At 31.6% G+C, this 17,420-nt stretch overlaps 1 protein-coding gene across 11 annotated transcripts in view; it reads right to left on the bottom strand.

Annotated features, from left to right (window-relative positions):
* Positions 1–17,420, bottom strand: part of LOC131546195 (citron Rho-interacting kinase) — a 61,199-nt gene that overhangs the window by 19,083 nt on the left and 24,696 nt on the right. For all 11 annotated transcript variants that reach the window (XR_009272621.1, XM_058785578.1, XM_058785584.1 and 8 more), the window contains 6 exons: positions 16,073–16,182; positions 14,700–14,874; positions 12,941–13,138; positions 11,653–11,706; positions 5,230–5,427; positions 698–891 (listed from right to left, as the gene is read on the bottom strand). Coding sequence is in view for 10 of the 11 variants with exons in the window: in XM_058785578.1 (XP_058641561.1) it covers positions 698–891; positions 5,230–5,427; positions 11,653–11,706; positions 12,941–13,138; positions 14,700–14,874; positions 16,073–16,182 (929 nt within the window). In the remaining variant the exon portion in view is untranslated. The remainder of the gene's footprint in view (positions 1–697; positions 892–5,229; positions 5,428–11,652; positions 11,707–12,940; positions 13,139–14,699; positions 14,875–16,072; positions 16,183–17,420) is intronic.

Consider the following 17,420-nt stretch of genomic DNA (forward strand, 5'->3'; position numbering starts at 1 on the left):
TTTTATTTATTTTATCATGTCAATATGCAAGGAAACATTTTTCTGGAGTAAGGCTATATGCATAGCTAGTATTTGTTTATATCCTAAACATATGTACTGAAATAATGTAGTTATGTGCATTAAATATATGCATTTATTTATTCAATTTAATTTAGCATTAATAAATACAGAAATAAATGACAGTCTGATAAAAAAAATTTTTAAAGTTCTGAAATTATTTATAACTTTATTTGATAATTTTATTTGCATAATTGTTATACATATATTATATTTAATCTTTTTTATATGAAATTCTCAAATTATATATTTTAAAATTTTTATATTCTAAACTAATAAATCTTAATGCTTCTCAGTTTACAGGTTTCATTGTATAAAGCTAGATTGGAGTGCTTTGTTTACTATTGTATTTTTAGAGCTGCTTTACAGCAGAATTGAATTTTGTTTGCATCACTGAAACTATTTTCTTGTTTATCACTGTAAAGCTGCTTTGAAACAATCTGTAAAGTATAAGGCGTTATAAAAATACAGCTGACTTGACTGACTTTTTAACATAATAAACTGCAATGTTATTTTTGACTATCCAAACTCACAGCTCATTATGTAGGAGTCTGTGTCATGCACTAACGGCTAGACCACGGCTCTGACACTGTCCAGTTGTCATCCAGCTCTCACAGTGCTGACGCGTGTGTTTCTGTACCTGTTCTGCTTCTCATTGTCCAGTTGTCTCTGTATGTCTCTGGCTCGGCGCTCTGCCTGGTTCTTCTCTTCTTCCAGGGCAGATCTCCAGTTCTCCCACTGTCTCTCCTTCTCCAACAGCTCATCGTTTAGTGTCTCCAGCTCCAGCACCTGCTCCTCCAGCATCGTACATGTGGTCTTCAGCGTCTCGATGTTCTACACACACAAGCACATGGATCATTTCTATGCTATCACACATCACACTTTTGTAGCAAATAAATACACTCAAAATCAGTGTTGGGGGTAACGCATTACAGGTAACGCGAGTTACGTATCAGATTTTTCAAGTAACTAGTAAAGTAACGCATAACTTTTTAAGAAAATATTTGAGTTACTTTTTTTTTCCCATTTATTGATTGACAGCTCTCCTGTCCCCATGTAAGATGTTACTGTAGTTCTAGAATAAATGTGAACATGTATTAATTCATCTCACTTGCAAAAAACCCCCCAAAAAAACAGACTCAGTATTCCTCAAAATCAATAAAAACAGTGAAATGCAAACTCAGAATATGACCCAAACCTGCTATAATTAAAGGTTAAATAACATAAATATCCTTTGGTTAATAAAATGGGATTAAATACACAATGTCTTTGCTGCTGACCTTCGATGATCCAATTCAACCATACTAAGCAAAAATGACTCTAGATAAACATTTGTGCTTCTTTTTTTTTATTACTGATTGAAGTGTGTTGCACTTTTTCTACTGTACAGACGTGAATTTTCTTTCCCTTCAGCCCGAGGCTTATTCATTTCACTTTTGGTGTGAAAGGGCTTTTACGTTTGCCAAAAACACAACTTTTTATATTAAAAACAAACAAGTAAGCCCTGCCCAGATTTAAAAAGTAACACAAAATTAATGTAACGCATTACTTTCCATTAAAAGTAACTAAGTAACGTAATTAGTGGAGTAATGCAATATTGTAATGCATTACTTTTAAAAGTAACTTTCCCCATCACTGCTCATAATAATGTTACTCAAACAACAATTAGGGATGTTCATTTTAACCGGTTAACCGACGCATAGAATTTGACCGATTATTACAATCAGTTAAAAGGTTTAAAAAGTAATTTATTAAAAAAAAAAAATTCAGTAGGCCTAATTTATCAAAATATTTTAAAAGGTTTGCTGCACGGTTAAAATATGCTACACCTATTAAAAAAATGCGTTTTTAGAGAAAAAAAAAAACATAAGAGTCGCATTTTATTATTTCATTCAGAAATAGGCCTAATACCGACGCAAAATGTTTACAAACATTATAAACTATTTTAGTTCCCCTCGCTCCACAACAACTCCTTTCAATTTAACAGTAGCTATTTAGAAAAGAACAAGAATTAAAAATGTAAGAAGCTATAAAATTTTAGATTTTTCAGTTTTTTTTTAGATTTTTATTTTATTTTCATTCATTTTTATTTTGTCCTTTTTTTAGCATAAATAAACTTTAATTAATTTATACTTTAATTAAATTATAATTTAAGTTAAATATATTTTATTTTATTTAATTTACATTTATTTTAATTACAGAGGTTTCCATTTTATTTGAAAGATTTTATTAATTTTCAAGACTTTTCCAAGCCCTGAAATTTATAAGCTTAATAAGTTGTATTTAAATAAATTGTAAATAATTGTAATTTCATTTAAATTCAATTACAATTTTAAGTTACATTTTATTTACATTTATTTTCATTATAGAAATGTCCAAGATTTTAATGTCCAAGATTTTTCTAGGTCTGGAAATTTAGATCAACATACGTTTTATGAATTAAATAAATTTCATTTGAATATTTTATTCAAATAAAATTTTATTTATTTAAAATTAAATTTTAAATTAATTTGAAATAATTTTAACTTTAAATGAAATCAATCTTATTTTATTCACATTTACTGTCATCATAAAAGTTTCTATGATTTTTAAAGTTTTAAATAATTTAAAGTTTTATACATTTTTATTAATTCAATTCTTATTTCATTTAAAATAATTTTTAAAGACTTTTCCAGGCCTGGAAATCACTATTTTAAAATGGTCAGATTTTTCCGTATCTCTATGACGGCAGGAACCTTGATTAAAAAAACAGATCAGTGATAACTTATTCAATACATCGGCTACAAACCAACAGACGGCATCTAAGGAACTGCAGGATGTAACGCCGAAATTATGCTGATAGATGTGGAAAGGAAGCTGCAGATTTTTTTCTTTTCGACTTTCATTAGCAGGTCCGGATTTCAGAGTTGCTGCCAATCGGAATTGATCCTCAGAGAGCCGGTGGGGGGATCGAGGGTGTCTTGAATCAGGCAGATGTGCTCGGAAGTGCATCTCAGTGGCAGGACTGGATATCACCACGTTTCAGAAAGAGAGAGAGAGAGTTTCCAAATATAGCCGGCGTGCTTTTGCCCCTGTGAAGTCCAACGCTGGCAGGGCAGAGGGGAGAATATGACACATCTCTGCCTCCTACCAGCGTCTATGATTACCATCCGCTGCTGTTATACAACAGCGAGGACTGCACACCTACACACGCGTCCCACGCGCATACATCACCTCACACACACACACACACACACACACACGCGCGCGCAGCTCGCTGCGGCATCATCGCGCAAAACAATGGAACCTGCGAGCATCATTTTCCAGCTTATTAAACAGCTTTGTTTTGGCACTGAGGAGGACAGCTGTGATTTGCTGTTCATGTGTTGTGTCATCACTTTTCAAACTATAAAACAGTCATCTCATGAGAAATTGAGAAAACGTACTATGCTTTATCATTTAAATGTCTTCCACAGAAGAAACAGCTTTTACAGAAACTAAACTGCAAATATGATGCATTACAAACTTCCATAAACTTTTAGCCATCAGATCGAGGAATAAATAATTATATGACCACCATATATATGACAGGCCAGAAAATTTGGAGTTGGTAATATTTGTTAATGTTTTCGAAAGAAGTCTCTTCTGCTCACTAAGGCTTATTTGGTCAGAAATACAGTAAAAACAGTAAAATTGTGAAATATTATTATTATTGTAATATATTGTAAAATGTAATTGATTGCTGTGATCAAAGCTGAATTTTCAGCATCATTTCTCCAGTCTTCAGAGTCATTTGATCCTTCAGAAATCATTATATGATTCATTATAAAATCATTATATCACTAAAATGCTGATTTGCTGCTTAAGAAACATTTCTGATTATTATCAGTTGAAAACAAAATCTTAGTAACATTATAAATGTATTTATTTTTAGTTTTTGATTTAATTTAAATAAATTTTATTGAATTATACGTTAATTATTTTTATTACTTTTAGTTTTTTTTTTAATATTTATAAAAATACTTTAGTAATTTCCTATGTTTTTCAGACCCAATAAATTACCATTTTAAAATGGTAATTTTCTATGACACTTATAATTGTATAACTTTATATAAAGTAAATTTAATATTGCATGATTTTTCCAGTTTTCATAATGAATGGACAATTTTTTATCATAATTTTGTAGTTTTATAGAGAATACAATAACAAAGAACAATGTTTAGAAGAGAAAGTAGATTAGTAGATAAGCATAACTTTTTATAAGTTTAAATCATTTTAATTCACACCAATGTTTAGCAGATAAAATGTTTAGAGATTAGCAGACACGTATAACTTTTTATGAACTACATTTTATTTAAATACATTTAAAAGATATTTTAATAGAATATATTTTAATCCTTAATCTTATAAATGTCCTTGCTGTCACTTTTGATCAATTTAATGCATATTTGCTGAATATCTTATTAAAAAATTAAATAAAAAAAAAAGACCTTAAACTGTTGAACAAAGTTTACATGCCATTATTATTACTGAACTATTACTTACAGAACATTATCAATGCTAAACAGTAAACACCAGAAGAACTAAAATAAATAAGTTCAGAATTCAGAATTCTTCACTTTTGTGGTTTAATTTCAATAAATGATCATTTTGGAATGGAAAGAATGTTTTAAACTCTTAAATTCACAGGATGTTTTACAGAACAGCTTTTAGCCCCCTAATGTGTTAAATTCTTACATTCCGCTCATTTTGGAGATGCTAATGACAGCTAAACATCCTCTCAGAGTGAGCAGCACCTGCGGTGGGCTCTTAAATTCAGCCCACATCTCTCTCCCGCTGCGTCCAAGTGTGTCTGTGACTCTCACACCTGCCAATGGGAGTGTGTGTGTGTGTGTGTATGTACCTGTTTTTCTATTCAGGTGGGGACTTAAACCTGAATACACACAGACTCATAGGGACTCGTGTCACGGTGGGGACCTAAATTGAGGTCTCCACGGGTAAACAGAATAAATCACACAGAATGAATTTTTTTGAAAATCTGTAGTTTCCTGTAAGGGGTAGGTTTAGGTGTAGGGCAATAGAATTTACGGTCTGTACAGTAGAAAAAGCATTACGCCTATGGAGAGTCCCCACAAGGATAGCACACCAGACAGTGTGTGTGTGTGTGTGTGTGTGTGTGTGTGTGGACTCTACCTGCTTCTGGTTGTTGAGGTGCATCTCTCGGTCGGCCACCTCCCGGCGCAGGCGCTCCACATCCTGCTTGAGCTGCAGTCTCTCCTCGTTCTCGTCCGTGGCCTCGTCCAGCTGTTTGGACAGGTAGAAGTTCTGTCGGTTCAGCTCGGCGTTCTCCTGCGTCAGCTGCGTCAGCTGCTCCTCCAGATCCGTGATCACCTGAGATAGGCGCAACAAGAGTAGTTCAAAAAAAGCCAAACTACAATATTTGGATATGAGAAAGTATTTTAACATTGAGAAAATTACATAAATGTTTTTTTTTAAATATATGTAACCACATACAGTATGTAACATTGTAAATGTATACGTGCATTTTCTGTCTATGTTCAGGACCAATAGAAACAAAAGCATGTCAAAAAAATTGATAACTCATAAAAAAAAGATTTATTCAAAATTTACTATAAAATTACGGTTTCTTAAAAAAAAACTTACTTTACTTAACGTTATTTTTTTGTAAATGTGTTCTCTATAAAACTACAAAATTATGATGAAAATATTTGTCCAGTCAAACTTGAAAAATAATAGAATTGCGAATAAAGAAACCCAGAAATATTTGGTAATTTTAAAATATTTTTATTTACATTTATTTTCATTAAATTTAGTTTATAATGTAAATAAAAATAAATAGATGTTTTAAATTCATCAAAAGTGACAGTACAGACATTTGTAGATTTCTATTTCAAATAAAACCTATGCATACTTAAAATGTACATAAAATGTATTTAAATAAAATGTAACCTCAAAAAAGTTATACTTATCTACTAATTTTATCTTCTAAACATTGTTCTTTGTGAAGCTCTATAAAACTACAAAATTATAATGAAAAAATGTCTAGTCATTATGAAACTGGAAAAATAATAGAAAATGAAATGATTGCTGATACAAGTTATAACATACAGGTAAGTGTCACAGAAACCCATAAATATCTGGACATTTTAAAATAGTTATTTGCAGGCCTATTAAATATTTTAAAAATCATGACTAAATTTGATGAAAAAAAGTAAAAATAGATGTAAATAATATAAAATTTAGATGAATCTGCAAAGATGTATTAAATTCATTAAAAGTGACAGCAAAGACATGTATAACGTTACAAAAGTTTGTTTTCAGATTCAGAGATGTTTCTTGAGCAGCAAATCATATTAAATATTAGCATATAAGTATAATAGAATGATTTCTGAAGGATCATGTAACACTGAAGACTGGAGTAATGATGCTGAAAATACAGCTTTGATCACAGAAATAAATTACATTTTAAAATATATTACAATAGAAAACAGCTATTTGAAATTGTAGTAATATTTTACAATATTACTGTTTTTACTGTATTTTTTATTAAATAAATGCATATTTGGAGAGCATTTCTTTCAAAAACATACCAAACCCAAACCCCATAGTATTTGTTTTATAATACTATACTACAAAAATAAATTAATTAATTAATTAATTTAAAAAAAAACAACAAAAAAACATGGCATTAGTAAATTTGGATAATTTTTTCTTTTTCTACATAATAGTATTCTTGTTTTATGACTGAACTCAGATTTACTTTCAAAACAAAAGAAACTTTGACTGGACATTATTACATCACAAATGGGCGGTTTAAAGCCAGAATAAGTTGAAGTTGCTAAAAACCACTAAAGCACGACTCAGACCTGTATGAATTTACTGCTTTCCTACTAAAGAACAGTCCCGATGCCATTCTCCGTTTTTCTTCCTAACATTTTCCTGTTGCTCTAGACGTGTCCTGTCCTTAAAAACTCCTGCCGTGTATTTAATCCTGTCGAGTGCCAGAAATGTTCTTAAAGACTTTAACATCACTCAAAGCAAGATGCAGTCAAAAGTTTTTCAACAGCAAGATTTTTAATGTTTTTTTTTAAAGAATTCTCTTCTGCTCACCAAGCCTGCATTTATTTTGATCGAAAATACATTAAATATAGTAATACTGTGAATTAATACTACAATTTAAAATAACTTTTTTCTATGTGAATATGTTAAAATGTAATTTACTGCTGTGATCAAAGCTGAATTTTCAGCATCATTACTCCAGTCTTCAGTGTCACATGATCCTTCAGAAATCATTCTAATATGCTGATCTGCTGCTCAAGAAAAACATTTTTTATTAGTATTATCAATATTTAAAACAGTTGAGTAAATTTTTTTTCAGGATCCTTTGATGAATATAAAGATCCAAAGATCACCATTTATCTGAAATGAAAAGCTTTTGTAACATTATACACTATACTATTTTATAATATAATTTTATAGTATAATTTTTTTTTTTTTTGTTGTCCTTGCTTGGAAAGAAATTATAGAAATTAATACTTTTAGTTAGCAAGGATGCTTTAAATTGATCAAAAGTGATGATAAAGACATTTATAATGTCACAAAAGATTTCTATTCATCAAAGAAACCTGAAAAAAAAATCTACTCCGCTGTTATAAATGTTTTTTGAGCAGCAAATCAGAATATTAGAATGATTTCTGAAGGATCGTGTGACTGGAGTAATGATGCTAAAAATTCAGCTTTAAAATCACAAGAATAAGTTACATTTGAAAATATATTTAAATAGAAAACAGTTATTTTAAATAGTAAAAATATAATTTTTTTTACTGTTTTTGCTTGGCTTTGGATCAAATAAATGTAGGCTTGGTGAGCAGAAGAGACTTCTTTAAAAACCATTAAAAATCTTACTGTTCAAAGACTTTTGACTGGTAGTGTACTCTGAACTTCAGAAAACCTTCTTTGACTAAAACCCTTTTTAGAAGCGTTTTCTCATTTCTTCACACATTTCCAAAGCCTCCATCTGACAAGCAGAAGAGAAGCAGGTTTGCATGAAATTGCAGTGCTGGTCAAGAGTGCTGGCGCGCGGCAGTGCCAAGCAGTTCTCTGGTGCGGAGGAGGTTTCTGCGCTCATTATTATTGTCATTATTGTTAAAGGCACAGCGCCACGCTCACACACACTGACCCACTTTAACTACTGACCAAAAAACCTTTTTTTTTTTTTACCCCGCTCTAGGTTATTTGCCCTGTAATTAGCTTTTTATCATCTTTCACCAGTTTGCCGCCTTCTGAATTGCTGTTTGCACAATGCCGTGTGGTTGCTAGGGTGTTATGCAAGGTTGCTAGGCATTTTTTTATTGTTCAGGTAGAAATTGCAATGTATTTAGATGCAAGTTAAGCATGTGCAGGATGATGATGATGATGCATCAGCTAATGTGTTAACGAAAATAAATAGTTCTCATAGCACAAATTATTCATTATATTGTATTACATTTTATTATAATTTTAAGTGCGATTAATGTAAACTACTAAATCAACTACTCAATTTTTTTGGACAAATTATTAAAGTGTAAAATTATTTCGAGGCCATCTCACCATTTAACTTTCACAAAATGTATAAATGATTTTTATATTACATATTTTTTTTTATATTAGTATAACATTATATATTTTTTACATTTTCATTAATGTAAAATACTAAATCAACTATTCCATTTCAATTTTTAAATGTAAAATTATTCAAAGAAGCCACCTCACTAACTTTCATTGAATGCATTACTTTTAATATTATTCTTATATTATCTTATATTCTTATATTATAAAATTGTAAGTGTCATTAAAGTAAAATATTGTTTCAAAATACTGTAAAAATACTTTTTTATTTATTCATTCATTTATTTTTACATTTGTTTGAATAATTGAATAACCAATATCAGATAAAGCAGAATCCCAGTAAAAGAGATTCATCTGAAAGGTAAATTATTATACGACTTCTGTAAAGGAATATGAATATATACATGTTTCATTACTCATATTTAAGTTAAAATATTGCATAACAGCAACACTGTTATTTCAAATTGAATGATTTCACTCAGTTATCCTATATGGATGTCTAAAATGAAAAACCCAATATATTACAATAAGTATTAAATAAAAACAAAAAACAAAACAAAAAAACAAACAAACATAAGATGCCACTTGGGGCCTTCTGGGTCGAATTTTATCTTTTCATTAAAAATCCAAACAATATTTTGCACTCCATAAATCCATAAAACATTAATGTGCCCACATTAGTAAACAGACACACACACAAAAAACCTTTGATATTCAACATAATATAATTATTTTATATATTTTCTATATATGTATTTTCTATTTTCTAGTAAAATATTAACCTCAAAACTGTTTCAAATGACTAAATCTCACAAATTCTGATATTCAGATGTAATGACAAAAACATTAAGAGCATATCATTAAATAAGATTTATGCCATCTATGATCAAGAGAAACAAAAAAAATCATCTTAGCAACCACAGCACAACACCCTAGCTTTGATTTTAGAGTCGCACATGCATTTAAAATGCATGTAATTAGTCAAATAAAAGTGCAAAGGAATACAATGTTATTTTATACCCTTTCTATACATAATACAGCTCAAAAATTGAGAAGATCAAAGCGTGTTTGGTGGAAAGAAGCCATCACCAGGGGCTGGGATTATAAGAGCTTACGAAAGACAGATCGAAGAGCAAACGCCGCTCTCCTGTCTGTCTGTAGTCCCACCATCAGCAAAACTCACCGAGACTGACAGCGAGGCTTCAGACTCTTTAAAGCTGGGAATAACTATTATTAGCACTCACACAAGCCCTTAACCATAAGTATGAGCAATAGTAATAGCGATACTTGACTTGCCATACATACAAAAAGAAGTTTTCATTTTAATAAGTAATAATTTCATATTTCTTTTTAATCAAATTCTCATTTCCAAGTTTATACGTTCATCTGAGCTCCAGTTATGATTGCAAAGGAGTATGATGAAGGAAAAATGTAATATAACTCCTCAGCGCGGTGGAGAAGATGGGCGTCTAAAAACAGCGCTGGGGCCGGGTGAGAATATTGCATCGGTGGAGACGCTCAAACAGCTTGAGTGTGGGTGGACAGTGAAAGTAGGGCAGAGATGCTCTGTGCTTGATAATAATGAAACACACTCCAGGGGCAACGCAAACAAAAGCACTTCAAAATGCAACCGTTCCCCAAATCAATGACTGCTGGAGGAACAACTTTCAGGATGCTTGAAAACAGATGCATTTGAAAATAAAATGGTGGAAAGCATTACTTTCCACTAACAAAAATGTGTGTGTGTGTGTGTGTGTGTATGTATATATATATATATAGTATATATATATTCCTAAGCTTCTTCTGCTCACAAAGGTCTAGTAAACAGTAATATTGTGAAATATTATAACAATTTGAAATAACTATTTTCTGTGATCCAAGCTGAATTTTCAGCATCATTACTCCAGTCTTCAGTGTCACACGATCCCTCAGAAATCCTTCTTTTTTTAAATTAATTTATTTTTATTTTTTGGTAATTTTTGGTTATTGTTTACATGGGATAATAAAGTGCTTTGGATAAAAGTGACAAATGCAAAAAATATATAAAATATAAATATATATTTTTCAATATCTTGGTAAATGGGTTGCATGGCATGATTTATTAAACTGCAACAGCAGTGTGAAATGCTATTCTTCATCTAAAATTATTTTAAATCATTCTTTTCAAATTTTTTTCTAAATGTCAGAGTACATGCCATTTTTATGAGCTCCTTTTAATTAAGAGATTATTTGCCACCATGCTGGGTTATTTAAATGAACTGAAAAAAGCTTGATTAAAATGATACAGATCCAGTCACTGATTCAAAAGACACACTTTTGCCTTTACACTTCAAGGAGTGTTTTTTTTAAAAGACATTAATACTTTTATTCAGCAAGGATGCATTAAATTTAATCAAAAGTGAACGTAAGTATTTAAAATAAATAAAACAATGTTACAAAATATTTCTATTTCACACAAATGCTGTTCTTTTTAACTTTCTATTCATTAAAAAAAACCTTTTAAAAAACTGTTTTCAACATTGATAATAATAATAAATGTTTTTGAGCAGCATATAAGAATGATTTCTGAAGGATCATATGACACTGAAGACTGGAGTAATGATGCTGAAAAATCAGTTTTGCATCACAGGAATAAATTACATTTGAATCTATTTTCAAAGAAAATACACTTATTTTAAATTGTAAAAACATTTAGCATTATTACAGTTTTTACTGCATTCTTGATCAAATGCAGCCTTGGTATACATAAAACAACTGTTTTCAATAATATTTCAAAAATCTTACCACCCCTAAACTTTTAAACATTAGTCTACATTCATATACATTTTAAACTAAAATGGTGATATTTGGAAAAAAAGTTTTATTTATGGATTTAGTTCTGACTGCTGCTTATGGAAACTGCACCATCCACACTTTCTATCTGTACAGGTAGAACTGGTGTGGGTCACAAGTGATGAGTCAAAAACAGAGAAAAGCTGATTTGCATACCGCACAGCTGTCTCGCAGGGCATCAAACTTGCGCTGGATTTCATCCCGATGGGCCTAAAAAAAAAGAAATGAAATGAGAGTGAAAATTGCCATGTTTGCAAGAAGTGCTCACTCTGCCAGAGTGCTGCGTGGAGTTCTGCAGTAAAGTGCATTTGAGCAGATAGCAGCGGCGCTGTGAAATGAATTCAAGTGTCATGCATGAGAGCGGCAGGGCACGAGGATGAAACCGTGTCATAGATGCATTGAAACGGAGCACCACAGCCCTCGCGTACCGCAGAAGAGCGTGGGAAGATGTTTACGGTACTGTGAAGAAGAGGAACACAATGGTCCTCTGAGAGATTCGCCACATGATTACTCATTACGACTGAACCATATAAAGGAGATGCGTGGAGTCTGTGGTATGAAATGATAGCGATTATATCGACTGCTGATCCTTCACAAGCTACTTTGAAACTTTAGCTTGCTGAGATACAAACTTAGTTAAACTGCCTTTTCCTTAAGTTACTTACAAAAAACTACTGCATTATATTTGATACGGAAATTTCAAAGGTCTCTAAATAATCAAGACGATCAAAACTTTGCTGAAAAACTTGTTGGACTCGATCTACTTTTTTTTTTTTTTTTATCAAGATTTACATTACAAGCATCAAAATTTCATACTTTTGTCCATATAAATGTCAGCATTGCACAAAATTGTTTTTTTTTTTGCTCCATATTCTCCATATTCTCACTACATTATACAAGCCATAAAAGCCTGATGAATCAAATATGATACTCAACAATAAAAACACATATGGAAACTTTCTTCTTTTAGAATTTAGGTTCAATAAACTGTTTCATCTCCCATATGTGTATAACTAAAATCACATTTATTTATTGCTGTACTCTGCCTCCTATTTTCTAAAAAGTAGTGTGTGAAACAGCAAGACATTTTTAATCGCTGACCTCAGTAAAATACTAATGTTAATCACACTTTTCTCACTATTAACTATGACTTTTGCCTAAATAAACTCATAATTTGCTGCTTATTAATAGTTAGTAAGGTAATTGTTAAGTTTAGGGAACTAAAATATTGTCATGAAGAACAAGGCATTAATATGTGGTTTAATTATAAGTACTAATAAACAGCCAAAATTTTAGCAATATGCATGCTAATATGCAACTGGTTAATAGTGAGAATTGGTCTCCAAACTAAACTGTTACCTAGTAAATGATGGGGAAAGGAAGAGATGGATTGGATCTGGATCATGGTCACTTCAGGTTCATTCGTCACAATGTAATCTCTCACCCGGAGGACGGTGATCTCCTCCTCAGCCTCCGCGGTCGTCTCCTCCAGCTCGGTCTTGGCCTGCTGTAGCTGATTCTCCAGCGCGTGCCGGGCCGCCTGCAGGCTGCTGATCTGAGCTTCCCTCTCCTGCAGGGACAGCGTGAGCTCCGACACCTGCCTCTTGATCTCCAGCTTCTGCTCCTCGTGCTCCAGACCCATCTGTGGAGGAACACACAGCAGGACCGTAGTTACTGGGTGATCAACACCACTCCAGTGCATCAATTAACATCTTGTGAAGCCAAAAGCCGTGTGTTTTGTAAGAAACGAATCCATCATCAAGACGTTAATAACTTTAAACCGTTGCTTCCTGCTAAAATACAAGCACTCTATCCATAATATTGTTTCCTCCAGTGAAAAGTTGTCTGGTCTGAATCAGGGCTGAAATCTGCACAGGTCAAGCACTGTTTAGAAGCCAAAGCAGACTTATTCTAAACAAACATTTGGGTGGATTTTGATTTTGACTTTTTCACTTAAGGAAGAGTTATTATGGATTATGGTATTTTGGCCAGAAGTGACGTTTTTAAGTTAAAATGCATTAATGATGGATTTGTTCCTTACAGACACGCAGCTTTTGGCTTCACAAGACATAATTGCTGGACTGGGGTGGTGTGGATTACTTGTGGATTATTGTGATGTTTTTATCAGCTGTTTGGACTCTCATTCTGACGGCACCCATTCACTGCAGAGCATCCATTAATGAACAAGTGATGCTACATTTCTCCAAATCTGATGAAGAAACAAACTCATCTACATCTTGGATGGCCTGAAGGTGAATAAACTGTCAGCAAATTTTCATTTTTCGGTGAACTTTTCTTTTAGGCACAAATTTCCCCAAAATTGTCATTATTGTAAAATGTTTATAATTCCTATTATCTTTGATTACTCTCCTTACTGTAAATATAGTCATTTTTACTGCATCACAGTAAAACAATTGTTGCCATATTACAATGATTTTTTACTTAAATCAACAAATTATTTTTTACAGTGATGAGAAATAGAAAATAATATAGAAATATATATATATATAGTTTTCTAATAGTTTTTTTTAGACTTCATCGCCTATATGCAAAATCTAATTTATTTATTTCTGTTGATTTTTGGGTGAAACATGATTCAGAATTCTCCCTCAGTGCATCAAGTCAATTGTATCTGTGCAGCATTTTACAAAATACAAACTGTTTCAAAGCAACTTTACAGAAATTCATGATGTTAATTTTTGTAATATATAATATATTCATGCCTTACAGTCATATTTTGCAGATTAGCGCTCATAATAATCATATTAATTAAGAGACTACATGGAATATTTGTCACCCTGCTGGGCTATTTAAATGAACTGAAAAAGGCACGATTCAAATGATTTAAAACAAGAAACGTTCAAAAGTTTGGGGTCAGTTCAATTTTTGTTATCATTTGAAAGAAATTAGGTCTTTTATTCAGCATGGATGCATTAAATTGATCAAAAGTGACTTTAAAGATATTTTTAATGTTACAGAAAATTCCAAATAAATGCTGTTCTTTTGAACTTTCTATTCACCAAAGAAACCTGAAAAAAAAAGATCCCTGTTTCCACAAACATAAGAAGCAGCACAACTGTTTTCAACTTCTTATACATTTCTTCTGATTCTTTTGTTTGTTTTGGAGAACTCTCCTCAAGTTCATCAAACTGTCTCATCATCATCATCATCGTCATCATATGATAGTCTTGGTCATCACTCACCTCTCGCAGTCTGGCCTCCAGTTCCAGCACTCTGCTCTTGTTAGTCTGCTCTTGTTGTGTCAGTTTCTCCAGGTGTTCCTCCAGCTTTGCATTCTGGGCCTCCAGCTTTCCTGCCTGAGATTCCAGATAAAACTTCTGCTGCCTGAGTTCAGAGATCATTTCCTCTTGGGCTTTCCTAAAGATTACAAACAAGATTTGAAGAGTTTTTGGAGAAAAACCCTGCTGAAAATTATAAAGCTAGTCAATCAGTCAAAAACTGAATAACCATGCTGGTTAAGCTAGTCAAGTGGGAACATCATCAGCACAGCAGCATCTAAACCACAACGTATACTGGTGACAAACTCTACCGTTCCTTTTCATCAGGGATAATATGAAGCTGTTAAGAGGCCTCAGTATAATGCAAATATACCAGTTCATCGTTCATTAACTTTGTGCTTAACCCTGAAAATCTGCAATCATGGCACATTAGCTCGAAATTAACCTTTACATTCAAACACATTTCATATCCAAATGTCTACAGTTCATTCATGTAATCGGCATGAAATTGGCTTTGAAAATACTGTCTTAATACTAATATTACATGGCAGCAAAAGCAAGAAGCCACAAGACTCTTGCAAATAATTACTACGGTGGTACTGCAGTAAAGTCACTGTAACAAGATACATACAAATATTATTATTAATGTATTTTTTATTTAAAAAAAAAAAAAAAAATATATATATATATATATATATATATTAAAAGTATCTATATAATATTTATTTAATTTTTACTTGATTTTATACACTATAAATAACGATACAATTTACAGTAACAATAAAAGGACATTCCCAGAAGTCCCTTCACAATATTACATATGATTATAGTTTATTTAAATAGTTTTGTTTCTTCTTATTTTTGTTTAGCAGCAATGTACTTTTTTTATTTTCAGTCTTCATTATAGTTCAAGTTTTAGTTTTTTAGTTTTTTTTTATATTTCTATTTAGCTTTAATTTATTTTTATTTCAGTTTTAGTAATTTTAGCACTTCAACATTATTTTAAGTGACTGATATATGCTTAAATGCAAAAATGTATTTGCAAAGAATACCATATCCAATACAAACTGTGTATTTTATGACATTATGTAGCACATCATGAAGCAGAATGGCTAATTGCTTTTACATAACAACAACAAGCACCCGCAATATGATAAAAAACTAAAACTGAATTAATAATTAAATGTGTTACTAAAAATAATCCAAACAAACAACTCTTCAGTCAAGTAATATAATGTGTTAGTCTAACTGTAGGCTGTTTATGGTTAGCAACTGTAAATGATTTCCATCCATCACTGAATCAGCTGGAGTCTGTGTGTTCATGGATGTAAACTCACATGTTTTTCTGGGTGTAAATGCTGCTGTTGGCTGCCAGTTTGTTGGCCTCGGAAAGCTCAGAGATCCTCTGCTCCAGATTGGTCATCTTTGACTCCATGGCATTGATTGTCTACATGAAACAGAGTCACTGATGAGTAAATTAGACATAGCAGAACCTTAGTTCAATAATGAACAGACCAGCTTGGATTTCTTTACGAGGCCAGCTGGTTAGTGCAGGTCATGCTGGTGAATCAGTATAGTCAACCAAGTATAGTATTGTCTTGTCAAAAGTACTGGTGCTTTAGTACCAAATTTTACAAAAGTAACAATACTAGTCTTCCTACAGTACCAATGATACTGAGTAGGGTTATTATAGTTAACTAAAACATAACAAAAAAAATCGTACTTAAAATAAAAGTAATAATAAAATTATTAATACACACACACACATGTTCGTTTTTGTGAAAAGTGGGGACATCCCATGGTTTTTATACTGTACAAACTGTATGTGCTATTGCCCTACACCAACCCTACACCTAACCCTACCCCTTACAGGAAACTTTCTGCTATTTCAGATTTTCAATATACTCCATTCTGTGTGATTTATAAGCGTTTTGAAAAGTGGGGACACGGATTTAATGTCCTGAAAAGTCACCTTCTCCTTGTAATACCTATCATACCCATGTCATTATACAAATCTATGTCCTGATTTGTCACAAAAACGCGCGCGTGCACACACACACACACACACACACACACATATATATATATATATATATATATATATATAAACACACACAATTATTAATATATATATATATATAAATTTACTACAAAATTACTAAAACGTTAACTAAAATTAAAGTGAAAATATACAAATAAAAATGAATTTAAACTATTAATTAAAACTATAGTAGTTTCTTAATCTTACCAAAAAGATACGGATTACTGAGTCACTTAGGTGTTTTGCTCTTCATTTAACTTTATTAATAACTTGACCTTTTTAAACCAGTGCTTACTTAATATAAAAATATTTCAGTCTACATGCTAAAGCTTTAATGTATTATTTACTTAAAATTATTAGGAGAATTAATTAACTCATTTAATTTTTTTTAACACTAAATAAAATATTTAAATAGGTCCAATAGTGTTTGGTATGGTAGTGAAATTGGTACAGAGGAAAATTAAATTTTAGTTGTTATTGTCACAACACATTTTTTGTAATTCCTATTATCTTTGATTATTCTAATATTGTCAATACAGTATTTTTTTATTGCACTAGAGGAAAACAATTATTGCCATACAATGATTTTTCATTTAAATCAACAAATTGACAGCAGGGGTCAGACTATGCAATTTTTCCCAATG

This window comes from Onychostoma macrolepis, chromosome 08, assembly GCF_012432095.1.
Source record: "Onychostoma macrolepis isolate SWU-2019 chromosome 08, ASM1243209v1, whole genome shotgun sequence".
In the NCBI taxonomy this organism is placed as follows: domain Eukaryota; kingdom Metazoa; phylum Chordata; class Actinopteri; order Cypriniformes; family Cyprinidae; genus Onychostoma; species Onychostoma macrolepis.